The sequence below is a fragment of the Coturnix japonica genome, chromosome 1, assembly GCF_054131305.1.
Source record: "Coturnix japonica strain WE chromosome 1, WE-NBRP24, whole genome shotgun sequence".
Classification (NCBI taxonomy): Eukaryota; Metazoa; Chordata; class Aves; order Galliformes; family Phasianidae; genus Coturnix; species Coturnix japonica.
This window is the reverse complement of record NC_140663.1, coordinates 80,031,404-80,054,771: the sequence shown is the minus strand read 5'-3', so window position 1 is coordinate 80,054,771 and position 23,368 is coordinate 80,031,404. Positions and strand designations below refer to the sequence as shown.

The 23,368-nt window shown below is 37.9% G+C and overlaps 1 protein-coding gene across 2 annotated transcripts; it reads left to right on the top strand.

The window, feature by feature from the left end:
* The first annotated feature begins 26 nt into the window (after positions 1 to 26).
* On the top strand, positions 27 to 23,156 carry CIP2A (cellular inhibitor of PP2A). 2 transcript variants are annotated; one of them, XM_085546334.1, is made up of 22 exons: positions 28 to 240; positions 1,897 to 2,010; positions 2,250 to 2,397; positions 3,459 to 3,571; positions 4,920 to 5,014; positions 5,411 to 5,507; positions 6,193 to 6,315; positions 6,464 to 6,609; positions 7,192 to 7,267; positions 8,116 to 8,343; positions 8,809 to 8,968; positions 9,971 to 10,112; positions 10,827 to 10,926; positions 11,758 to 11,876; positions 12,492 to 12,684; positions 14,487 to 14,561; positions 14,645 to 14,755; positions 15,517 to 15,713; positions 17,150 to 17,263; positions 19,895 to 19,977; positions 20,453 to 20,592; positions 21,649 to 23,156. In XM_085546334.1, exons 5-22 carry the CDS (start codon positions 5,004 to 5,006, stop codon positions 21,817 to 21,819), a joined length of 2,286 nt encoding a protein of 761 aa, XP_085402460.1. In that variant the 5' UTR covers positions 28 to 240; positions 1,897 to 2,010; positions 2,250 to 2,397; positions 3,459 to 3,571; positions 4,920 to 5,003; the 3' UTR covers positions 21,820 to 23,156. The 2 variants fall into 2 exon arrangements, with proteins under 2 accessions (XP_015733279.1, XP_085402460.1); XM_015877793.3 differs by lacking the exon at positions 1,897 to 2,010 and having other exon boundaries at positions 27 to 240.
* The last annotated feature ends 212 nt before the right edge of the window (positions 23,157 to 23,368 follow it).

The following is a 23,368-nucleotide window of genomic DNA, read 5'->3' as shown; positions in this document are numbered from 1 at the left end:
CCCCGGAAGGAAGATGGCTCCCGTCGTGCCCCGCGGGTAGGCGGGCATTCCCGTTCAGTGTCGTCAAAATGGCGGCGGCGGCGGGAAGTACGAACGGGATATGCTGCTCGAGCCTCTGAGGAAGCGTTTCTGGGCGTCATGGATGCTTCAGGTTGCATGAAATCCCTGCTCCTGGCAGCCACGCAGTACCGGGCTGCTAAGACGCCGTCCAACGTGGCTCTGGTCCAGCGTAACCTGGAGGTGAGAACGGAGCGGCTTGGTCGGAGAGACGGGTTGAGCGCGTTGTTCGTTCTCTCGTGTGTCGGTGTGTGAGCGGCTCCTCTCGGCGCTCCTCAGTGCCCGGCCGCGGCTGGCTCCGCTCCGTGGCGGTCGGTCTGTGCTCTGGAATTGCTTTGGGTTCGGCCGGCTCAGCCTCTCGGCCGCGGCCTTCCCCTCGGCTCAGCGGGTGGAGACTGATAAACCGCCTGTTGGGGTCCTCTCCTGCGGGGCGGAGGAGGGAGAAACAGCTTAGATCTTTCCTGAACTCTAACAACCCTCCACTAAATCAGTTCCCTGAACACCACATCCAAATAGTTTTTAAACACATTCAGAGGTGCTGACTCAACCACCTCCCTGGGGAGCCCATTCCAGTGCTTAACTACCCTTTCTGTAAAGAAGTTTTTCCTGATATCCAGCCTGAACTTACCCTTGCAGAACTTGAGGCTATTTCCCCTTGTCCTGTCACCAGTGAGAAGAGACCCACCCTACTCTCACTGCAATCATCTTTCATGTATTTGAAGAGAGCAATAAGGTTTCTCCTCAGCCTCCTTTTCCCCAGACTAAGCAATCCCAGTTCCTTCAGTTGCTCCTTGTATGGCACATTCTCCAAGCTCTTCACAAGCTTTGTTGCCCTTCTTTGGACCTGCTACAGCACCTCAATGTCACTTCTGTATTGAGGTACCCAAAACTAAACACAGTATTCAGGGTGGGACCTCACTAAAGCCGAGCACAAGGGCAGGATGACTTCCCTAGTCCTGCTCACCACACCATTCCTGATACAAGCCAGGATGCTACTGGCCTTCTTGGCCACCTGGGCACACTGCTGGCTCATATTCAGCTGACTGTCCATCCGTATGTCAAGGTCCCTTCCTTCCAGGCAGCTTTCCAGCCACTCCCCCCCAAGCCTGCAGGGTTGCCTGGGGTTGCTGTGACCAAAATGCAGGATCTGACACTTGGCCCTACTGAAACTCTTATGGTTTACCTTGACCCACTGATTCAGTCTATCCAGGTCCCTCTGTAGTGCCTTTCTACACTCCAGCAGATCAACACTCCCTCCTAACTTGGTGTAATCTGCATTCTTACTGAGGGCGCATTCAATCTCCTCATCAAGATCACTAATAAAGATGTTAAATAGAAGTGGCTGCAGTACTGAGGCACTGGGGACACCACTTGTGACCAACAGCCAGCTGGATTTAACTCCATTGACCACAACTGTCTGGGCCTGGCCATCCAGCCAGTGTTTCACCTAGCAGAGCGAACACCCATCCAAACTCTGGCAGCCAGCTTCTCCATGAGGATGTTGTGGGGGACAGTGTCAAAGGCTTTACTGAAGTCCAGGAAGACCACGTCAACAGCCTTACCCTCATCCACTAAGCGGGTCACCTTTTCATAGAATGAAATCAGGTTTAACAAGCAGGATCTACCATTTGTAATCTTTTCCAGCCTCAGTGATTCTGTGATTAACTTCATCTATTGTAGAAAAGTACAGGGAGGATATGGGGGAAAAAAAATTACATTGTTCTATCATGCATATATAACAAAAGTCCAGTTATGTTGCTGTGCAAGTCTGTCACTTTTACTATCCCCTTAAATGGGCTTTCCTTTAACTCAAGGTTCCATTTTTCATTGTAATTGTAGAATTCTCACTAAACAGCACAATCTGTTACCACTGATCTTCAAGCAGAATGAAACCTTTGTATTTCAGTCCAGTTCTTCAGAAAACAGGTTATTGAATCAAACTGAGTACCACAGGTATGTACCAGAGATGCATACAGAGGAGTAGGACCTAGTTTGTTTTTTGTTTATTTTTTATGTTTAAATTTACACAATACAAACCTGAGCGTCGTACTAGATTGACAGTTATGTTCTCATTCTGTCAGATTTGGCAAAAATCTATGTAATATCACTTTGTACTATTAAATACGCTTTGTATAATGAATACTCAGTAGCAGTTAAGTAATTGAGGTTTTTTTTTCTCCTTTTATCTCCAGGTTATCTCAGGACTGAAGCTTACAAGATTATTTGCTTCCAACCAGATTCTCCCAAGTGAATGTCTTAATTGCCTGGTAGAACTCCTTGAGGATGCGAATATAGATCCTTCTCTGACATTGTCTTTGGTGACTTTACTATCACAGCTGGGTAAGGTTTGCACTATAACATTAATCTTGGATCTGAGAAAGAGAAGACAGATGTTGATTCTGTGGCATGTGTGATGAACTTCTTGGAAAAACCAGAAGTATGAAAAATGTATAGCTTTTGAAGTGCTTGCCTGGCCCACCAGACAATGCATACAAGATCAGATAAGGTGTTAAACCACTGTTCAAAACAGATTTGAAGTCATTATTGTGAAACGACAGTGTTTTGTATTTATTAGAATTGCTCTAGACCCATGTGCTTCAAATCTCCCAGGTTGAAAATAGATTCTAGAGCTTTTCATTTGTTTGTTGGGGTTGATTTTCTTTCATAGAAGTGTGACTTCTTCATTTATCTATGGAGCTCTGTGCTCACCATAACTGCATATGTAAGTTATGTGTACGTGGAAAAAATTCTCTTATCTCTCAGCTTAGGCTTTCTTGGTAGATGTGGGTGGTTCTTTGAGATTCAAGTTGCTTAGGATGACTTGTTGTTTATCTTCTCTTTTTTAAATTTTTGAAATGATTACTGTAAAATAATACGTTGTTGGGGTTCGTAATCCAACCTTTTGGATTTGGAGAACTTTAAGAATCAGTTATCCTCCAATTGTTCTATTGTTTTATCTTTCTTCCTTGTTTGCTGTGTCTTTTCCATGACTGTTTAAGCAGAACAGGTTTTTTTTTGTATTACTATTGCTAGATAACCTTATCAAGCAATCAGTTTTAGTCTGCTTGCCTATCTTAGCATGCAGAAGGAAACTAAGTTCATTGATTTCGAGCTTTAAAGCTTCTCAAGATTTCAAATTAAGTTGAAACTTTGTAGTTGAAACTTTGTCATTGTCCAAACATCTCAAGGAAAAGTCTTAGTGTTTCAACAGACTGTGAGCTCAGAATTGAGGTGGAGATTCAAGTGTGTAGGAGCTGTGATTTATAATAGTGAAGTATATGTGGAAAACTGATGAAAGGCTTTAGGTTATGCTTAGATCAGTCACTAATACAATAATTAGTTTTGCTGTTGCAGAGGATTGTGGGTTGGTGGTTTATTCTTCAATAATTCTTAAATTCTAGCTTCAGACAATGAGACAAGAGAAGCTCTTCGGGACACCTACAGTCTGACCAATGTGCTGGCAGGAGTGGTTCATCGAAGTTCTACTAATCTTAGTGATCCAGTCTTATTACAGGTAACAGGAACTAATGCTTAATAGTTGAAACAAGCTGGTTGTTTTATTTACTGTGTGAATCTAGCATGACAGGATTTTAGCACTGCAGAGTTCTGTGTATTCTGTCTGTAATATTGCTTGTACTTCTTACCTCTTCTAATTCATTTAGAGAAAAAAGAGAAATATTTTTAAACTAGAAGCTTCTACTGTGTGAAACTACCAGTTGAGGGCTTGGAAGCTTATTTTTCATTCTGTTTTTCATTGTATTTATTTTCAGTGAATATGCAACATCTCCCAGTCCAATTTCACCAACTTGCACCTATAATTTCTGTGCGCTCAGCAACAAAGTTGGACTTTCTTTTTTCCTCATACGTGGCTTTGTGTTCTCAGTATGTGTTTGCTGGCCATTTGTGGTCACATCTCTTTTCTTTGTAAGGCAAACAAAATATCGGTGGGAAGATGAGTCAAGCATCCAGTGCAGTATAGAATATTTTTCTGATGTTTAGCATACTTCTCAAAGTATTAGAAGTTCCAGAAGCTTTAAGAATCCCATTTGACTTGTCAGTCAAGGGGGAAGACTTTCTAGCCACCAAGTAAATCCATTTATAAGCCCCTTAAGCTCTTATGTCAGCTATTCTACACAGTGAGATTTCAGCTGCTATCCTTAGCTATGCTGTGGTTTTTATCATGTCTGAATATACTTGTGTCACATTTAAATAAGTTATATGACAAAAGAATGCTGAATGAAAGACAGTACTATCACAGTATCACAGTCTGGTGTGAGTTGGAAGGGACCTTAGAGATCATCAAGTCCAACCCCCGGGATTTGAGCCTCCTGTGTAGCAGTGTGACACTTCTACCACTTGCGCCACAGGGGGGATTCGAACCCGGGCCTCTGGTGTTGCAAGTGGCATTCCTATCACAACGCCAACGCAGATCATTAAATCTGTTGTCAGTCCTTATGGTACAACACACCTGTTTTACTATAAACGTACTTCCTGCTAGAGACTATAGAATACTTTGGATTTTGGTGAAACTTCTAGGTCTTTCACTGGCGGAATGGACAATTGACTGATGAGGAAAAAGGGGAGAATTGGATGGGCTAAAGTTGACTCTCTGCCAAAATAAAACCTTGCTAATATGTTTGGTCTTTTACTAAGTACGTGGAGATCAGTGTGGTAGGATGTTACTCAATGTGCTTACAGCAGCTTGCCTAATTGTGATGTTAACATCACAACTGGAAAATGAATCAATTTGTCGTGCTTTATCTCTCTATTCAGCTTCAGCTGCAAGAAAATACCTTATGTACTTAACATTCTTCAGTGAGATGCTGTAGGAAAGGCATGTGAATAGCTTTTTATTTCCTCAGAGTATTCAGTTGCTGCAGAGGCTGACCTACAACGTTCCAGTCTTTTGCGCTGGTGCCAACATCGATGAGCTGATTTCATTTCTAATGCATCACGTGTAAGTTTGTGTTCACTTATCTTTGCTCATGGGAAATACCTGGCTAGGTTTCTAACCTTTCTGAAGCCCATGAGCCTATTGCACTAACGTGGTCTGCAGAGGGTGCTGTGATATTTTTGCTCTGAAGTTACCAGAGATGTTTCTGAAAAACATGTTGTTAAAGGTTATTAATGTGGTGGCTGTGCTACTGTAGGTGTCTGAATATTAATAGGCTTCTTAGCCCACCCCCAGGGAGGGGAGCTAACAAAGACAAATGCCAGGAAAAAAAATCATCCCTGTCACTGTAAGCATGTTTTCTCTAGAATAATACAAATTGTGCACAAGTCTAATGACTATTAAAGGCATCTGCTATAAATGAAAACATCTTTGTTTAAACCTCTGGTTTTCTCTATTAAGTCAATCTACAGAAGATGAGCTAACAATACCGTGTTTAGGACTTCTGGCAAATCTCTGTCGTCACAACTTACCTATTCAAACTCAGATAAAATCTTTGGTAAGTGTTTTGTTTCTCTCTGACGTAGGGGTAAGAGTGAGTTACTTACTTGAGCTTTTTTTTTGCAGCAGCAGTAATAATCCTGTCCTTGTTGTACAGTGTTTTGTCAAACGATAGTGGATATTTCTCTCATGTTAAGGAAAAAAATCAGCAGAACTGAAAGCTGTGTGTTTTCTCTTGTTGCTGTGTTGTTGCACAGGCTTGTATTATGCATTCAGTTACTGCTGCTGTTCTCTACAAGTGAAAGGTGAACCTGAAGTTTGAATATCTGTTCCTTAGAAGAATTAAACGTTGTAGTATATATATATATTTTTCCAAGCTGCAGTAACTTTGGCCTGTAAAGAGATTTGCTTCTTCAAAAGATAAATCCATAAAATACCACTGATCTTGATGTCAGGTCAGGACCTTTGAATCTTCGAGTACACATCCATATCTGATCTACACAGTCTGTCTGTTCATCCATCAGTGCAAACAGCTTATTTCCTCAGTGGAGGAATATAAATTCATCTGCATGATGGCAAATGTTGTACTACTTACCTTGGAAGAATTGCAGAGGAAAAAAAGGAATTGTGTTATTATTATTCATTATTTGTATCTCTTGTTTATACATATTTGCAATATGTAAGTTTGGTGCTCTTACAGAACAAAATAAAATTTGTAATACCTGTGCTTCTCTGCATTTTAGAATAACGTGAAGAGTTTCTATCGTGCCTTAATAAGTTTCCTGGCTCACAGCAGTTTGACTATGGTTGTATTTGCACTTTCAATATTATCAAGCCTTACTTTAAATGAAGAAGTAGGAGAAAAAGTAAGTGATATTTTGAAATCACTTTTATTTTCAAGTTGTCAATAAATCTATTGACCACACTCACAAAATAATTGTAGCTAATTTTAATGTGCAAGAGACCTGAGCAAGCAAAACACGTTTGCATGTGTAATTTTATTTTTCCTTTCAGCTCTTTCATGCACGGAATATCCATCAGACTTTTCAGTTAATATTCAATATTGTTGTAAATGGAGATGGTACTCTAACAAGAAAATATTCTGTTGATCTACTTATGGATCTCCTGAAAAACCCCAAAGTTGCAGATTATCTTACCAGGTACGGCTTCATTAAAATTCACAGCTGCTTCTTGAGTGTTACTACATGATTAACTGCTGTATCTGAAGCTAAAGGATTCTTGTGTTACCTGTTTTACACAGAACCATACATCAAAACCTGTTCTGTAATTGCTGCTTAAGAAATGCTTAATGATTGTGTTCAGTAATTCTCAGTATTGGTGGTCAGACAATCTGATGAAATAGCTATCATGGTATTTTTTTGTAGTCCTGCAGTATTTTGAAGTGCAGTAGTGTTGTCAAAGTTATAATAACTTTCCTGCAGGTCACCACGGAGTTATGCAAAATGCTTGTCTACTGGTTCTGCACATTCAACTAATAGAACTTAGTTGCTAAACTTCAGTCCAGATCTCTAGCAGTAAAAATACTTGTTCTAATTCTGAAAATATTTTTAAAATTTACCTCATATGGCACTGAAATTACACCATCAGAAGTATTACTCTATTTGAAGCGTTGGGGGGTAAAAAGGAAACTGGACACAGGTATTCATTACTTGAATGCTGTTAGAGATTGATACCAAATTCTAAACTATTTTTTTCCATCTTTCCTTCCATGTGTGCTGTAGATATGAGCACTTCACCTCATGCCTTGGTCAGGTATTAGATCTCCTTCATGGAAAGGATCCAGATTCATCATCTAAGGTACTTCTTCATCAGAAGAGCAAGAGGATGCAACTCATAATATAGTTCCACATCTGTAGCCATAAGTAGATGCCTTGTGTGTGAGGGCTGATAATGAAGTAAACTGATATAAAGACTCTTTATTGACCATACAGTGTTTATCAGCTTAGGTCTAATTTTTCAAAAGACAATATGTTTGAATTTTTGCTTGGTGTTTGTTTCCTGGTAGTTCTAAAAACTTAGAAATACATTCTTCCACAGTATTTGAACAATTTGATGCCACGTTGGGTTAAGCAGTTCACTGCTGCATTCAACTTTGTCTCACTGCCACCCTACGTAATTGAAATATCAGCTACGTGGTGCTAAATGCTAAAATAGGACTTGCCCGGAAAATGTTTCAAAGATCTATGTTGACTAAACAATCTTAAACTTTTCTAATGAAAGCATTTTGCTTCATGGTAAATGATGAAAGCTAATGTTTCCATGTGTGTGGTTTTTTTTGTTGTTGTTGTTGTCTGTTGGTTATAATTTAGAAATGAGTTGACACAGAGCTTGGAGCTTTCGAGGGGTCTTTCATCTTCATCTCATGGCTATCTTTCCGTATCTCAGAATAGCATTTCTGCAGCTGATAGGTTATTAGAGAGCAGTTGGTCCTTTTTCTTTTTTATTTTTGATCAGTGGCCTAATGGACTGTGTTTCTGCTGCTGACTTGACTTTAAAGAAAGAAAAATATCCTTCACAGAATTTTAAAATGTCAAGAGCAATTGTTTATAACTTAGATATCCCTTTAGATTTGTGCTATGGAGTTGCAATTTCTGTATGAGTAATTGGTTTAAAAGTATTTGAACTCTTTCATTCACTTCATACAGATCTTAGAACTGCTGCTTGCCTTCTGTTCTGTGGTAGAACTGCGTCATACCCTGCGACAGGCAATACTGGAACCATCTGTCTTGCCAGTCTCTGGAAATACCAGATTTGTGACTCGCTCAAAGACTTTTGAACCATCTGTTTCATTGGTGCATTTGTCAAACCAACCATTGGAAGGCTCTGAAGACTGTTCAGTTCTAGCACTGCAGCTATTCAAAGAGGTTTTTGAGGTACGAATGCTAATGATTGAGTTTAAAGTACTTCTGAGGTGCTGTATTTTTGCTTTGATTGATTTTTAAACTTTTATTAGTGTTTTACCTGAAAAGTAGGATGTAAAAAATATACCAGAAACATTTTTAAAATTCCATAATTTGTCAAACATCTGTTTTTAAACACATTAAAAATGTATTTTGAAGACTGTATTATAAATATATCTTTTTTCTGAAAATTATGTTGGCCGTTCGTGAAGCAGACACAAAACTATTTAATACTTGTTTTCAAGGACTTATAGAAGTGTGTTTCTGCTTTTTCAGTGTTATTTGTTATACTTGCTTCTCCAGTATGTTACTGATCATATGTCTTAAACCTGAATTGCCCTGGGAAAGCTTGAATACAAGCTGAATGCAAGAAGTAGAGTAGGCTTGTCTTCCTTATTCTGTAGTTCTAAATATTGACATAAAATTTGTTTATTACAGGATGTCATTAGTAGCGGGAACAGTGCCTCAGCTGAACACTTTGTGGATCTTTTGCTGCCTGTTCTTCTTGATCATCTTCAGATGCCAGAACAGACTGTGGAAGAGCTGTTAGTGAAGAAAAAGTGTGAAAGAATGGTCAAGGCAATTAACATCCTCACAGATATCCTTTTTTTATGTGCCTATTGTCAGTTAATTTATTACTTCTCCACTATGATCTGTTCTAAGGCATTAGAAGAAACATCCATCTCAGCTCACTCTAACAGCTGTTAATGGCAATAACTGTACTGATCTTACTTAGGACTGTCATATTGAAGGACCTTTAGTAGCTTTATAATTGCTGTGAATTTATTCTGTGGTTCAGGGATTCCAAATAAGGTGTGCTTGTTCAACAGAATAGAAGCACTTTACAGATGAAAAACATAAGTGTTTTCTACAAGAGGCATTTGGGTGGCCTTCTTAATTGGTGTAATATTTTGGTCTAGCTAAGTCCATTGCAGTGTCCAGCCAAATATGGTGACGGTTTTGATCAGTGGAGCAAGAGGAAAAATAATGTGAAGTTGTTCCATTTTATACTCCCTGTTTCTTTCATTAGAATGTAAGAGCAGTTTTCCTTTTTCACTTTAACCTCCTGTCTGTGACAGGATTTGCACCACATTTGGTGTGGTGTTTGGTGAATAAGCAAATGCATCATGTCAACTTCTAGCATCCAGCTATGAATTTCTTGAGAAACATGCCACCTTCTGCTTCTGTGTTGCTTTTTTGAATTTGGTGTCATGAAATAAGAAGAACATAACTGCGGGATGTAGTCTGGCATCTCAGCTGAATTCTGTGAAGAAGTCTCTTGATTGGCTCTCCCTTAAAGCTAGTCCTTTCTTTAGGTACTGATTGTTCAATCCCTCTTGTTCACATTCCTTATGCAGTTCATATTATTGTAGTTTCCTTGGCTGTCTGTTTCCAAGTGCATACTTGATTTAGCTCAACAGAGCAGTTGAACACTTGGCTTGTGTGTTAAGCATGACTAAGTGGTTTATGCAGTTGGGCTTCAAAAGCATTTTTGGAGTATATCATGTTTTGGTATGCTAGCTTCTCTTTTATTATTAAAATAATGCCTTACGGTGCCAATACCTAGCATAGATCAAGTTTTATTCTTAACTCAGCCTACTGCTTTGTAGAGATGATGTACTGAAAATGCACACCTCAAAGCTACTGACTGCCAACAAATGTGTGTCTCTAATTGAACACCAGTTTACCTATAGTGGGATCGATGCTGGTTTTGGGACAAAGGTAGTGGACTCTAAAATGTGGTGAGCACAAAGATTTATCTAAAATTTAATTTACTTAGACTTGTGTGAGAGTTGCTATATTGTTCCAATAGTAAGTATACCACAGTTGAAATTACTGTTTAAATGCAAATAATTCAGTACTGTTTTAAAATCAAATTTAGTATTTTTATACCAATAAGATGTAACATGCTAGTCAGTTCAATGAATAAACCTAGCTTAAACATTCTGGTATTGCTTTGTGTGTAGGTTGGATTTCCATTTATGTGGTACAGTGATTTTTTAAATCTCATCCAGAACTTTATCTGTGTTGTTGCTTATCAGAAATGATGTCATCCATCATCAATGCTGGGGAAAGAGGAGAGGGATGTGGTTGCAGTGGGGGAAAAATAACAACATACAACAGAAAACACATCCCTTCAGTTCAGTGTCACTGATTTAAATGTCAATAAAACTAATAGTTATATGCCCAATAAAATAAAATTGACCTGTAATTAAAACCTCTTCACTTTCAAGGTCAAAGTGCTTTAGCCTTCACTGCTATCCACGCTATGCTGGAAAATCTCAGTAGACCATACAAGGAACTGAACGATCTCTCATGGTATTAGCACTCATGCCTTGCTAGAGATAGTTTATTTATGATGGTACTTATTTGCTTTGCCTTAATTTATTCATCAGTGGTGATCTGACAGATTTCTCTGTTTTTTTTTTCCCCACTTTGCTTTTGTATATTAAAAGCAAACTTGCTGCTGATATTATTTTGAAAACGCTTGAACTTATGAGCAGACTGAAGCAGGATGTACCTGGTATGGAAGTCAGTTTCTACAAAATCCTACAGGTATGAGTGTCTAATAAAGTGTCTTATAAAGGGTATCTGTGAAGGAAAGTACTATGGAACTGTAGCCCATCTAGCTCTGAATGCATGCTTATCTCTGACAAACTAAAAATTTTAGGGAAAAGCTACAGTTCTTAAAGATTGTTTCATGTTAATTCTTCTAAAACACGGCTAATTTGCTATTACAACTCTTATTTCAGTAATGCATGTGAAATATTTCAATAGCCTGGTAAGAATTATCCTTCTAAGGCCACATTAGGATTGCGGTTTGAGGGTACTAAGTGAGGGATAAGTAAAAGTTTCCACAGCTATGTAATTGAATAGCTTCTGAGGTTATTTAGCGTTAAACATATCCACCTACTCTGTGACTGCACAGTCAAGTGTTCGGTTACTGTTGGTCAAGATGCTTGCTCTGTAGGTAGAAAATAATCTGGGTAGTCAAGCATTTCATACTGTTTGGGAGAGGTTTTTATTTGAAGAATGGAAATTGTTTAGCAATGAGCATTTCACAGTTATCAGGAAATCCTCATAAAACTTCAGCTTGTGACCCTTTATGATGAAAATCAAGCAGATGAAAACTTGAAGGAATTATGTAGTCTCTTTACTGGTCATGTGAACTGAAGAAAACATATTTCTAAACACTCCAAAATGTGGGGGGGTTTTTTGTTGTTGTTTTTTTTTTTTTTAATTGTTTCATTAACCTTAGTATTCTGAAATATAGAGCATCTTCATCTGTTCTCATAGGCCTTGGTGTTGAGAATTCTGAGGTTGGTTTTTTTTGTTGTTGTTTTTGACTGTTATGTATTGTTCTGACCAAAGTGGTTTCTTGTTTAGGATCAACGCTTGATTACACCTTTGACGTTTGCTTTAACATCAGACTACAGAGAACAGGTCCAAGTGGGACTTAGAATATTGTTTGAGGCTGCACCCTTACCAGATTTTCCTGCTATTGTGTAAGTTTGTTTTTGTGATAATCACAGAATCACAGAATTGTAGGGGTTGGAAGGGACCTCTAGAGATCATCGAGTCCAACCCCCCTGCCAAAGCAGGTTCCCTACACCACATCACACAGGTAGGCATCTAGGCGGGACTTAAATATCTCCAGAGAAGGAGACTCCACCACCTCCCTGGGCAGCCTGAATCTGATAAGATTATCAGAATATCAGAATTATCAGAACTGATAAGATTATCAGAATAATCTGATAAGATTTCATGTTTTGTGACCTTAGTGATGCTCAAATTTCTTGACATATTACTTTCAGTTTATATGAGGCAGAAACTTCAAAAAAAATTGTCGTTTCCTTCTAATCTACAGGTAAAAGACAGTAGTGGTTTTAGAGGCTGGAGGAGATAGTACTGACTGGTACACAATTAACATTGGATCCTTGACAATATAATAGTGACTTCTGTCCCTCAGAATTAACCTTTCTCAACTTTGTGTGATAATGCAAATGTAACTATTCCTGTAGACTGTCTTTTCAATGAAAGATAAGTTAATTGTGCTGTGAAGTATTTCTCATCTTCAGTCCTTTGGCAGATTATTTTTAATATCACTTATGTTTTCACAGGCTTGGTGAAAGCATTGCTGCAAATAATGCTTACAGACAACAGGGAAAAGAACGTGCATCAAAAAGAATTCAGCTGCAGTCACCCTTGATCAGCAATGTTACAGTGAGAAGTTCTTTATCTTGTGTTAATGGTGATGAATCCACAACTTCAAGTATTCAGGAATTAATACAAAAACTTCATTCTGGACTAGAGGTTAGTATTATTTTATGTTATCTTTGCTCAATATTTGACTTTTTAAAATCAGAGTATTAGGCTACAGCGTGTGTATCAGTTGAGCTCAATTTATCTTCCTACCTTTTTTAGAGTTTTTTTACTGAGCTCCTGAGCCAGAGGTCAGTGATGTTTCTTTGTACAATATCCTAAGTTGGGCTCCCTATAGGAATTCCCTTCTCTGGCTGGGTTTCCCACCTTTTCCTAGATGCTGGGTGGAAGTAGGTGTCAGATTTAGTTGCAAGCAGCTGAAGCTGCTGGAACTTTGTATGGGAAATTGGTAATCACAGCCTGAACCTCTGATTAATCAGCTGAGGCAAGTTTCGGGTCAGCTGTGGGAGCACAGGTGAGAGTAATTGAGCTGTGCTCCTGGAAGGGGTGGAGCTTGACTCCACCTCCTCTAGACCTCATTTAAGGGCTGACCACCACTGAAGCAGTATCTCTTTGAGATTGCTCCTCGGTGGAGATTGCTTCAGCATTTTCCAGCAGATTGAAGGCCCCTATTGGGTGAGTCTTTTCTTTAAATAACCTTTGGATACTTATCACCACCTCTCTTGTACCGTCTTTGCGTTATTGTCACTACACAGCACTGTACAGATGTGTACAGGGAGTTCCCTTCCCAAGTGCTTGGCTTTGATACATTAATGGAAATCAACACAGTCACAGTACCTAATGGCAGCAGCTTACATTATCGTGACAGTTCATGCAGCACTTGTAATTTTTGAGGTAGAGAAAACAATGGTGTTTAGTGAATCTTTTCTTAGGCCTTCTAAGCAGTAGAGTTTTCCTTTAATAGTGCATTAGTTAAAAATCAATTTATGTAATCACTTAAAATACCTGATACTTCATCTTAACATGTTCCACAAGGCTCAAATATGTATAAAAACATATTAATCACTTTCAATAGTATTATTGTAGAGAGAAAATAAAGGGATCTTACGGAAGCTCTTCTTGTAGTCAGTCCTATATGCTTTTACATGTTACTTCAACTTTGCGAGTAGGAAAAGAAACTACAGAGCAATAAAATTAGCTGAAAACTGGAGCTATGTGGGAGCAACTGTTAATATGCCAAAATGGTGCAGAGAGGGTGCATTTTTAATAGGTGTTCATTGTATGAACAGAGAGATAGCTTGCACTTGTTCACAGGATAGAGCACGTGAACGCCTCAAAATTAGCACTGTTATAGTACTGTCTAAGTTAAAAAATAATAATAACCTTGAGTTACCCAGTTATATTCTTAATTGACTCAGGCATATTCTAATGAACACTGACTTCTTGAACAATAGTTGTGAAGTACTCCTCTAGTAATTTGATGGATTCAGCTAAAAATTTCTGTTTTGGTTAAGTATTCTTCCAGAACTATTCACCTCAGCCTTTTCTGATGGTCTACATGCTGAGAAGGCTGTATATTGTAAACAGTGTTTTCATCTTTGCATTTTTTGTTGTTGACATTGAAGCAAATGTTCTATGAGGGGTTTGCTAATTCTCTAGCGAAGAATAGAGTAATGGGAACAAAGTTAGAGTGGTTATATTATCTTTACATGGTGTATGACTGATTTGACTTGATAGGCCCCTGCCTCTGAAGATGATTATTCACCCTAATAAGTTTATTTACAGACTTTCTGCAAGAGTCAAGTGAACGTAATTAAATAGTCAGAAATTAATATTAAATTAAAAAACTCTAATGGACAGATTAAAGTTCACAAAACTAAGCTTTTAAGACACGTTATTTTTCCAAGTAAATGCAGATTTACAGCAGCAGTAATTGCAAAACATTTCCACAGGTTAAGGAACCAATCACTGACATGAGGATTTCTGACATAATGGATATCTATGAGCAGAAGCTTTCATCGTTAGCAGTGAGTACAACCTAATGTGTATAGATACGATGCTGTTGGTAGTTTCAGATTATGTTAATTAATAACATTTTTCCTTTGTACAGTCAAAAGAAACTCGGCTGCAAGATCTTTTGGAAGCAAAGGCTCTGGCTTTGGCTCAGGCTGACAGGCTGATGGCCCAGTACCGTTGTCAAAGGGCCCAGGCAGAATCTGAGGTGAGTGGGATCTCTTTCTCAAATTCTGGTATCACAGAATCGTAGAATGGCCTGAATTAGAAGGGACCTCAAGCATCATCAAGCTCCAACACCCCTGCAGTAGGCAGGGCTGCCAACCTCCATATCTAATACTAAACCAGGCTGCCCAGGGCCCTGTCCAACCTGGCCTTGAACACCTCCAGGGATGGGGCATCCACAACCTCTCTGGGCAGCCTGTTCCAGCACCTTACCACTCTCTTGGTAAAGAACTTCCCCCAGCATCCAACCCTCCTTCAACTTTAAACCATTTCCCCAGTGGTTTGGGGCAAAGTAACAACTGTCTGGGTAGCTTTGACTGTATTTGCACGTGTGGAAACTCTACTGCTTGTGCCTTTTAATTAGTTGTCATTTCATACGAAGATGAACTCTCAAATGCATACAGCAGTGATGCAAGCTTTATTTGAGGTATGTTTTGAAGGTTCATGTCTGTTATTCAAATACAGATTTGATAATTTGGGTTGCAGTTTAGTGAAGCCATATCCAAACTATATCAGATTTTACTTCCTTTCTTGCTTCACCTCTAGCACTGGATATAGAAGGAGCTGAAGGAATTTGGAATGAATGGATGAAGTTGTATTTAATATGAGGAGAGAGAAGTTGTTTTCTTAACATGGCATTTTAGTGTTAGATGTATGACTTTAAATATGCCTATTGAGACACGACTTATAAGACAGAAATGTTTCTAATTTCTTTTTCTTTTGGGGGATGTTTTCCACTGAAAGGCCCGAACTCTTGCTGCAATGCTAAAGGATGCAGAACGAAAAAATGAAGAACTTAATGTTTTGCTGAAAGCTCAGCAGGTAGAATCTGAAAAGGCGCAGACTGATATTGAACAGCTCTTTCAACACAACAGGAAATTACAAACAGTTGCGGAGGAACATGAAATGCTGAAAAAATCATCAATTGATCTTCTTCAGAGGTAAGAAGCTCAGGATCTGAAAGGAAATTTGAAATGTTCAGCTAGAATGATGAAGGTCCTGGTTAAATTGGGTGAGATCTGAAGTGGTAGATGTTAAAGATCTGATTCGGGAAATGACAAGAATTTTGAGTATTGCTTTCTAAAACAAACCATCAGTGCTTAATTTCTAATGGTTTTACACCATGTTCTTGGCTTTTTCCTTTACCTTATATGCTGTTTTGATGACGTGCTATAAATTGTCCAGAGAAACAGACAACAAAATGAGTCTGTGTAAGGTAGGACTTTTCATCTTTGATTGCTTCTATAGTAAGCCTGACTGGAATCAAGTGATGTATGGAGGAAAGATGTACTGTGTGTGTCCTAAATTATTTATGAGCATTATTTCCTTAGGGTTGTAGGCTAAAAAACGCACAAGGCGTGGGAAACATAAGAAGTACGTAAGGGTAGAAATTTCTTATGGAGAAATAACATGTTTAGGAAGAATAAAGGCTCGAAAGAACTTTGGCATCTCAACTTGCATGAGTTGTTTTCATCACTAGGTGTCAGCAAGGCAAAGAAGCTGGTAAAATTGAGACCAGTTTGCTTGCTTAAAGGTGGGTGCAGGAGTTATATTAGAAATTTTGAAGTCATGCATCTGCCAGTAATAGCAATTGAGGGAGGAAAAATGTTTATTCAGGAAAATCCATAATGGACAAGATGCATACATCTAGTATAGTCACTGTGGAAGTTCCTCCTTTTCTGCTTGAGTTGTACGTAATTGTATACTCTATGAGCAATTGCATGGAATAAAGCGTATTTTAATCTGTTATCTAAAAGCTGTAAATTTCCCAAGTAGGAATAAAAAAGCTTAGTGATTTTTACATTGTATTTATGAAGTAAAACCTTGCTTTCTCAATCTGCAGACTTTAAGTGCTGTTCCTTAAACATAACCAGAAAGCTGACATGGGAGGAGAGAGTTTTCCTTTCAGAAAGTAGTAAAGTGATTTGCTTCAAGTGTGAGATCTGCCTCAAACTTTTATTAATAAACTTTACACCATCTTCAGTATTTTCAAGTTCTAGAACTAGAAACTTGAGCACCGTAAAACTGGTGCTCATAAAGTGTCTCAGAGGATCTCTTAAAAGGTGACTACAAAAAGTTTATATCGTTTTGTATGTTTTGAACATTTAAATAGATCTGTGGGGGTTTTTTGTAGTTGTGTGGGGTTTTTTTGTTATTCCTGAAGAGTTTTATACTGGAGGAAGGAGGGAAGATCATTACTAATTAATGAAGATTGTTCTGTTTTTTTTCCCCAAGTATGTACTTTTAAAAAATATGTCTTGTTTTTAACTTGAGGAATGACTGAACAGAAGAATTCAAGTATTTTTTGACAGGCTATTAAACTAAAAGCTCTTCAAAAGCACTTATCTTCAACCATAGGCCTCTAATTTATTTGTAGGTATGAAACAACTGAAAGACAACTTAAAGATCTACAGATTACATGCAATTCCCTAAATAAAGAAATTGAAGCAATGAAGAAACTAAATGAATCACTGAAGCAGCAGAATGACAGGTAAGTTAGATTCAGTCTCTAAGCAAATTAAAGAAAAATAGTAAAATGAAATAGCACTTGAGCATTCAATTTGTCAGTTATCTGTGCTTCAAGTAGCATATGAGAGGTCTATTATCCATCGTATTTGAATGGTCATGGCAGTCTGGTGAAATTCCCACTGACTGGAAAAGGGGAAAAATAACCCCTATTTTTGCAAAGGGAAAGAAATAATATCCAGGGAACTACAGGCTGGTCAGGCTCACCTCTGTGCCTGGCAAGATCATGGAGTAGATCTGCCTGAAGGCCCTACTAAGGCCCATGGAAAATAAAAACAATATGATTGTTGTTAACCAACACAGTTTCACTAAGGGTAAGTCATGCCTGACAAACTTGTGAGAGCAGTGAGACACTGGAACAGGTTGACCAGCCAGGTTGTGGATTCAAGGCCGGGCTGGGTGGGACTTTGAGCAACCTGGTCTAGCAGGAGGTGTCCCTGCCTGTAGCAGGGGGTTTGAACTAGATAATTTTAAAGGTCCTTTCCGACCTAAACCATTCTGTGATTCTAAGTGTAGCTAGAAGAAGTTATCCTTTAGAGTTGTTTTCTATGTGTAAATTACATGAGAATCTGTATTAGTGACTTTTATGATTTTATCTTTTCTCTTGTGCTGGTTTGGAGCAGGAGGGAATCCCCACAGACTACAGCAACAGTAGGAATTTAAAAGACAAATGAAAACAAGGTTCTTGTTGGGAGAAGGGGAGAGTGTCTTGGTAATTGCTGAATTCTTAAATGTTGTGAGCCAAGATTTTCATATATTCCTTTTTATCTTACAAGATTTCTCTGTGACATGGTCAGATAGCAGCAGAAGTGTTTATATGTTATGTTTGTCTATTTCTCTGGAGAGGTTCAGGAGCCACCAACCTGTGTGACCCTCTGTAGGCAGCCAGTTTTAACAGGAGGGTTGGATCAATAATCTCTAGAGGTCCCTTCCAACCTCTACAATTCTGTGATGCTGTTTTCTGAAGGAAAAAGTGAATGGGGGGAAAAAGAAAGAGAAACAGAGAACCTAATAAATTAATACACTTTAAAATTACACTAGAAATAGTGATGATCAACATTACATCCTTGGTACTTCAACTATAAAGCTAGCGCTACTTCTTCTTGAGAACAAATGATAACTTTTTTCCTTTCTGATGGCTTAAGATAGAGACCTGGTGTATCTTTCACCCACATAACGAAATAAATAGGGCTCTTATTTGAGAACTTCATAGTTTCATAGTTTCGTGCGGGTTGGAAGGGACCTTAGAGATCATCGAGTCCAGCCCCCGGGATTCGAGCCTCCTGTGTAGCAGAGCGGCACTTCTACCACTTGCGCCACAGGGGGGATTCGAACTCCGGGCCCCAGTGTTGCAAGGCGGCGTCTTTAACCACTGCGCCACCGGGGCACACATAACTTGTTTGATATGTAATTTTGCAGAACACATTTTTTAAATATGCCTACAGTCAGACCCTATATTCACTTCAGAGATAAAGTGCTATTGCTAGTTTCACTTTGAAAGTTCATGTTATCCTTCCAGCCTCTTGCCTTGTTAGTGACTGAGACTGCTCTGACTGCTGCCTTGAATTCTGATTAGAATAGAAAACTGTGAATTCAGATGCATTTGCTTGCTTGTGAATAAATGTGGGCACTTACTTTCATGAGAGCAATATGCAGCTGGATTGAGGAGGTATTCTGAGAAGGCTCTCCCTTTTTTTAAGGCAAATGGGTTAGCAGTTGCTGTATAAATATTCTTGAATAGTTACATAAAACAGAATGGGCTATTCTTCTCCCCTTTTTTTGCCGGAGGCTGCAGATAAGAAACTGGTACATAGTAAGTGAATAAACAGTTCAGCAAGAATGACAATAGGTGTCATCTAAGTGGGGCAAATGGGAGATGGAATATGCCTTAGAAGTTATGCTAGCTAGCACTGGAGACAATAAATTAACTCAATGGAATTTGAAGTGCTTGTGTTACAGCTGTAACACTGGTGGATGACAGTGCCTATATATTTTGTGAGATTCTAAATATTATTCTAACTAGTAAAGAGTGCAGTAAGCCCATATTTGAGCTACAGCGAGGTCTTATGAAACTCATTTTATTTTGCTGCATGTTGCACAACTGTCTGGAAATGTTCAGAATGGTATCAGAAAACCTTTATGCACAGATATGTTTATGTAGATGGTAACACTTACCTGAAACAGGTTTTAGTAATGGCATTAGCGATTCAGGAGCATACTAAGAGCTAAAAGCCCATGTCGTCAGTTGTTAATGGCAGTGAATTCTGAATCAGGTTGAAAGGTGATTTCATTTCTGCCATGAATGCATTGTGGCTGTAATCAAGAGCCAGTTTCTGGTGTCTAGGCTGTAGGAAAAATAAAAACATTTTCAGTAGTTTCCATGTTATTTTTTTATTAAGGGAGACAAATAATCTTCATGGCAGGGAAAAAAGAAAATGTCTGTGCTCACACCCTGCATATTCATTGTTTTGCTGATCTGAATTTTAATCTTGTGACAAGAGTTACAAATGATACGAAAATAATTCTAGCTTCTTAGAGCAAAGGAATGGTGATATATTTTTCTTTGGGAATTAAAAATTTCTCTCTTCACTATTAGGACTGCTGCACAGTTGGTAGAATCTGAAGAACAAAGAAACAACCTACAGCAACAGCTACATGATAGAGAAAGCAAAATAGCGAGTAAGTCATTTAACCAAAAGATCACTAGATCTACAAAGCTTTATTAAAAAGATGTTACGTGCTGTAGAAAAGCATCAATGTTTTTCTTAGTAACTTGTAAATCTAAAAGGTAGCCAGTGATGTGTAATTTAGCAGTTGATGTGACAGATATATCTATAGTTTCTTAAATAGAGAAGAGCATATATTGATTTCACTAAATCCATACACAGCATGATTTGGGCTTTGAGGATCTCTTCGCAGCATGTCCGTTTGACTTATTTTCCGTGGGAATTGCAAATTACAAGAGTTCAACTTAACTCTTCAGCAGGTACCAGAAAGTAACTGCTAAAACTCAGCATTAGGTGGCACTACTCAGTAATGCACTTATTAGCAGCTATGTTCAGTATTAAAAATACATGAGTATACTTGTTTCTGAGGCAATACAGTATTCTTTTAAGATGGACAACCGATCTTTTAACATGTTGGTTTTTGTAAGGCTTGCAACAGAAAATAAAAGTTCAGGAAGAGAAACTGAAAGCTCTCCATAAAGAAAAAAACAATATGGAAGAAACTGTTGATGTTCTTAGAAAGGAACTGAGCAAAACAGAACAAGCAAGGAAGGAGCTGAGTATCAAGGTAAGGAATTATTTCCGCCAACACTCTAGAAACTGGAATTTTAAGTATCTATATAACTGATCGAGTTGAATAATCATTATTTCAGTGTCGAAATAACTAAATAAAACTAGAACTGACCCTATGGTGAAGAAGAATTAGCTTTTTATTATGTACCTTTTGAGTTTGGAAAAGCTGAGCTTGAATTTAAGAGCAAAGTCAGAGTATAAGGGCTGTGTGAAGCATAGTCTGCGAGTACGTAGTATTTGGAAAGAAAAGAAACCTGTGGCACAATATTAAATAAGTAAGCACAGCACATTCCTTTTTAGTTTCTACTTAACTAACTCAGACTTCACAGTAGATGTTACTGTTTTTTTTTCCTTCCCCTTTCTTATGATCTGCATTAAGATACTACATATGAATGTACCTAAACACTTCTGATTTTCTTCATCTTTGAAATTCTAAAGAATACCTTCTCTCAAAGCAGAAATAAAGACCAGTTTGGCTGTACTACAAAGTTAACAAGATAATGTGTGGATTTTTTTTTTCCTTGTTTGTTTCTTTAAAAAATCTCCAAAACCTCAACACAGCTTGTATGTTCTTGCTTATCATTAATACTCCAATGTGTATCCAATACACTCTCAAGGTACATGAAAACTAATTAGAAATCATGAAGTATGCAGTCTTTCAAAGCATTAATGGTATTCTCGCTCCCTAGGACAATGCTATGTAGTGGATAGCACATACTTCCCATCTTGGTAAATATTTATCAGTGTGTGGACTGCAATGAAACATGGATGGATGAACCGTGAACATTTCTGTTACTTAAATGGGACAATGATAATGTGGGGTTTAGTGCATCCCATTGGTATACAATGTTTTGGTGTGCATCAGTTGCTGTAAAACTTCCTCGTATACCAAATGTACACCTGAAGAAAGTATTTCTGAAACAAGGTTGTAATTTTAAAATCAGTTCTTTTGATTGCTCCCTTAACTCATCACCAGACTACTTAGCTTTCACTGTGTATGTTTTTTCAGTTAATGATGGAGTGAATAGTAACATCTTGGCTGTTTCTGCAGGCATCTTCTCTGGAAGTTCAAAAATCCCAATTGGAAGTACGCTTGGAAGAAAAAGAAGCGCTTGTAAAATTGCAGAAGGAAGAACTGAACAGACATTCTGCTATGATTGCAATGATTCACAGTCTGAGTGGTGGCAAGTTAAGCACAGAAGCAGTGAACCTTAGTTTATAGGGCTCTGTCATAAAGGTTTTAATAGAAAATAAATATGAATTAATGTATATTTAAAAAGTTTTAAACACGAAGCTAATATACTATCTGGCTAAAGAAGAGCCACCTAAAAACTGAAGTAGTTCAATATCGATTGAGAATAAAAGATAGAATTATGGAAGTTCTTTTTGAAACCACTGAGCTACTGTACAGCAAACAGATCTTCTGATGAGCTTGGTAGAACTATTATTTATCTGTACTAGCACCTGGATGTTACTGTTGTTGGTGACTAACCTTCCCAAATGGATAGATAGCAAAATGGGAGTCACTCAGCCTTTTTGTTAGTTTATTCTGCTATTGGCTATCAGGAAAGTATTCTTCATAGGGTAAGCACTTTCATCATTTAATCTTGTTAATTTTCGCTCTTCTGAATACCACCTATTATTTGTGCAGAGCTGCTTCCTGATGCCTAAGGCACAAGAATAGAAATAAAATGGATTATTTAATTAGAATGCATTATACTGAAAGCTGTATTTGCCAGCATATTAATGCAAATACTTCCTGAAAAATAAATGTGTGGATGTGTTTCTAATTTTGAGGAGATTAATTTGAGCAAGCAGATCACTGAATTGGAGTGATTTCTATTATTAATTTTTAGTAGAATCATTTTGGGAAAGTTTGCTAAAATGAAATACATGGATTCAGAACTATTTTTTAAATACTAGATAATACTTTCATAAGCCTGCATCGCTTTTTATATTCTTTAAAAAGATTCTGCACTTTTTTTAACAGTCTTATCTGATACACTGTTAACTGTTGTCAGAATTGCCACTTTCTGCTCAAACAGAATTTCATATATTGCTTATAGTATAACTATTTAGGAAATTTCTTCTAAGGTGTAATTTCATGTGAAAAATCTGGACTTGAACTTGAGTTCTTGCATGGCTGAACACTTTCCTGTCCTTAGTTCAAGTATGACATGAATGTCTTTTAGCAGTTGTCAGAATTACTTCATTAATATATGTGTTTTGGTAGAACTAACAGAGTTTATTTCATATATATCCTCTTCTGTAGCATTAGTGATTTTATTTGTATCTAATTTGTAATGGCTAGGTCTCAAGACACCTGAGTTTCTTATCTTCCTTTGTGTCATAGATATTTTATTGTATCTGCTCAACTCATGACTAAGTATAACCTTGTGCATTCAGTTGCAATTATACGAGTCATATGAATTGCATCTATTTTAGCCTGCTTCTAAACTGTACATATTTTTATGACATAATGTGTACGGCTTTTACTTGTGGTTGTTCTGGTCTCTGTGAAGACTAGGTGAATAAAAAACAAATTGCTATGTGTCCTAAGTATTCTGTTTAAGTGAGGTAAATTAGTAAAACACACAGTTTGGCTTCCTCTTTGCATAAAACATGGTTATTGCTTAAAATGGTCAGAAAATAAGTGTTAAAACTGCTGAGTTGAGTGTTTCTCGTTAACTATGAATTTCTACTTAAGTGTAATGGATTAAGAACTTTGAGTGTCAAAATAAGTTTGCAGACATTAATTCATTACTATTTCA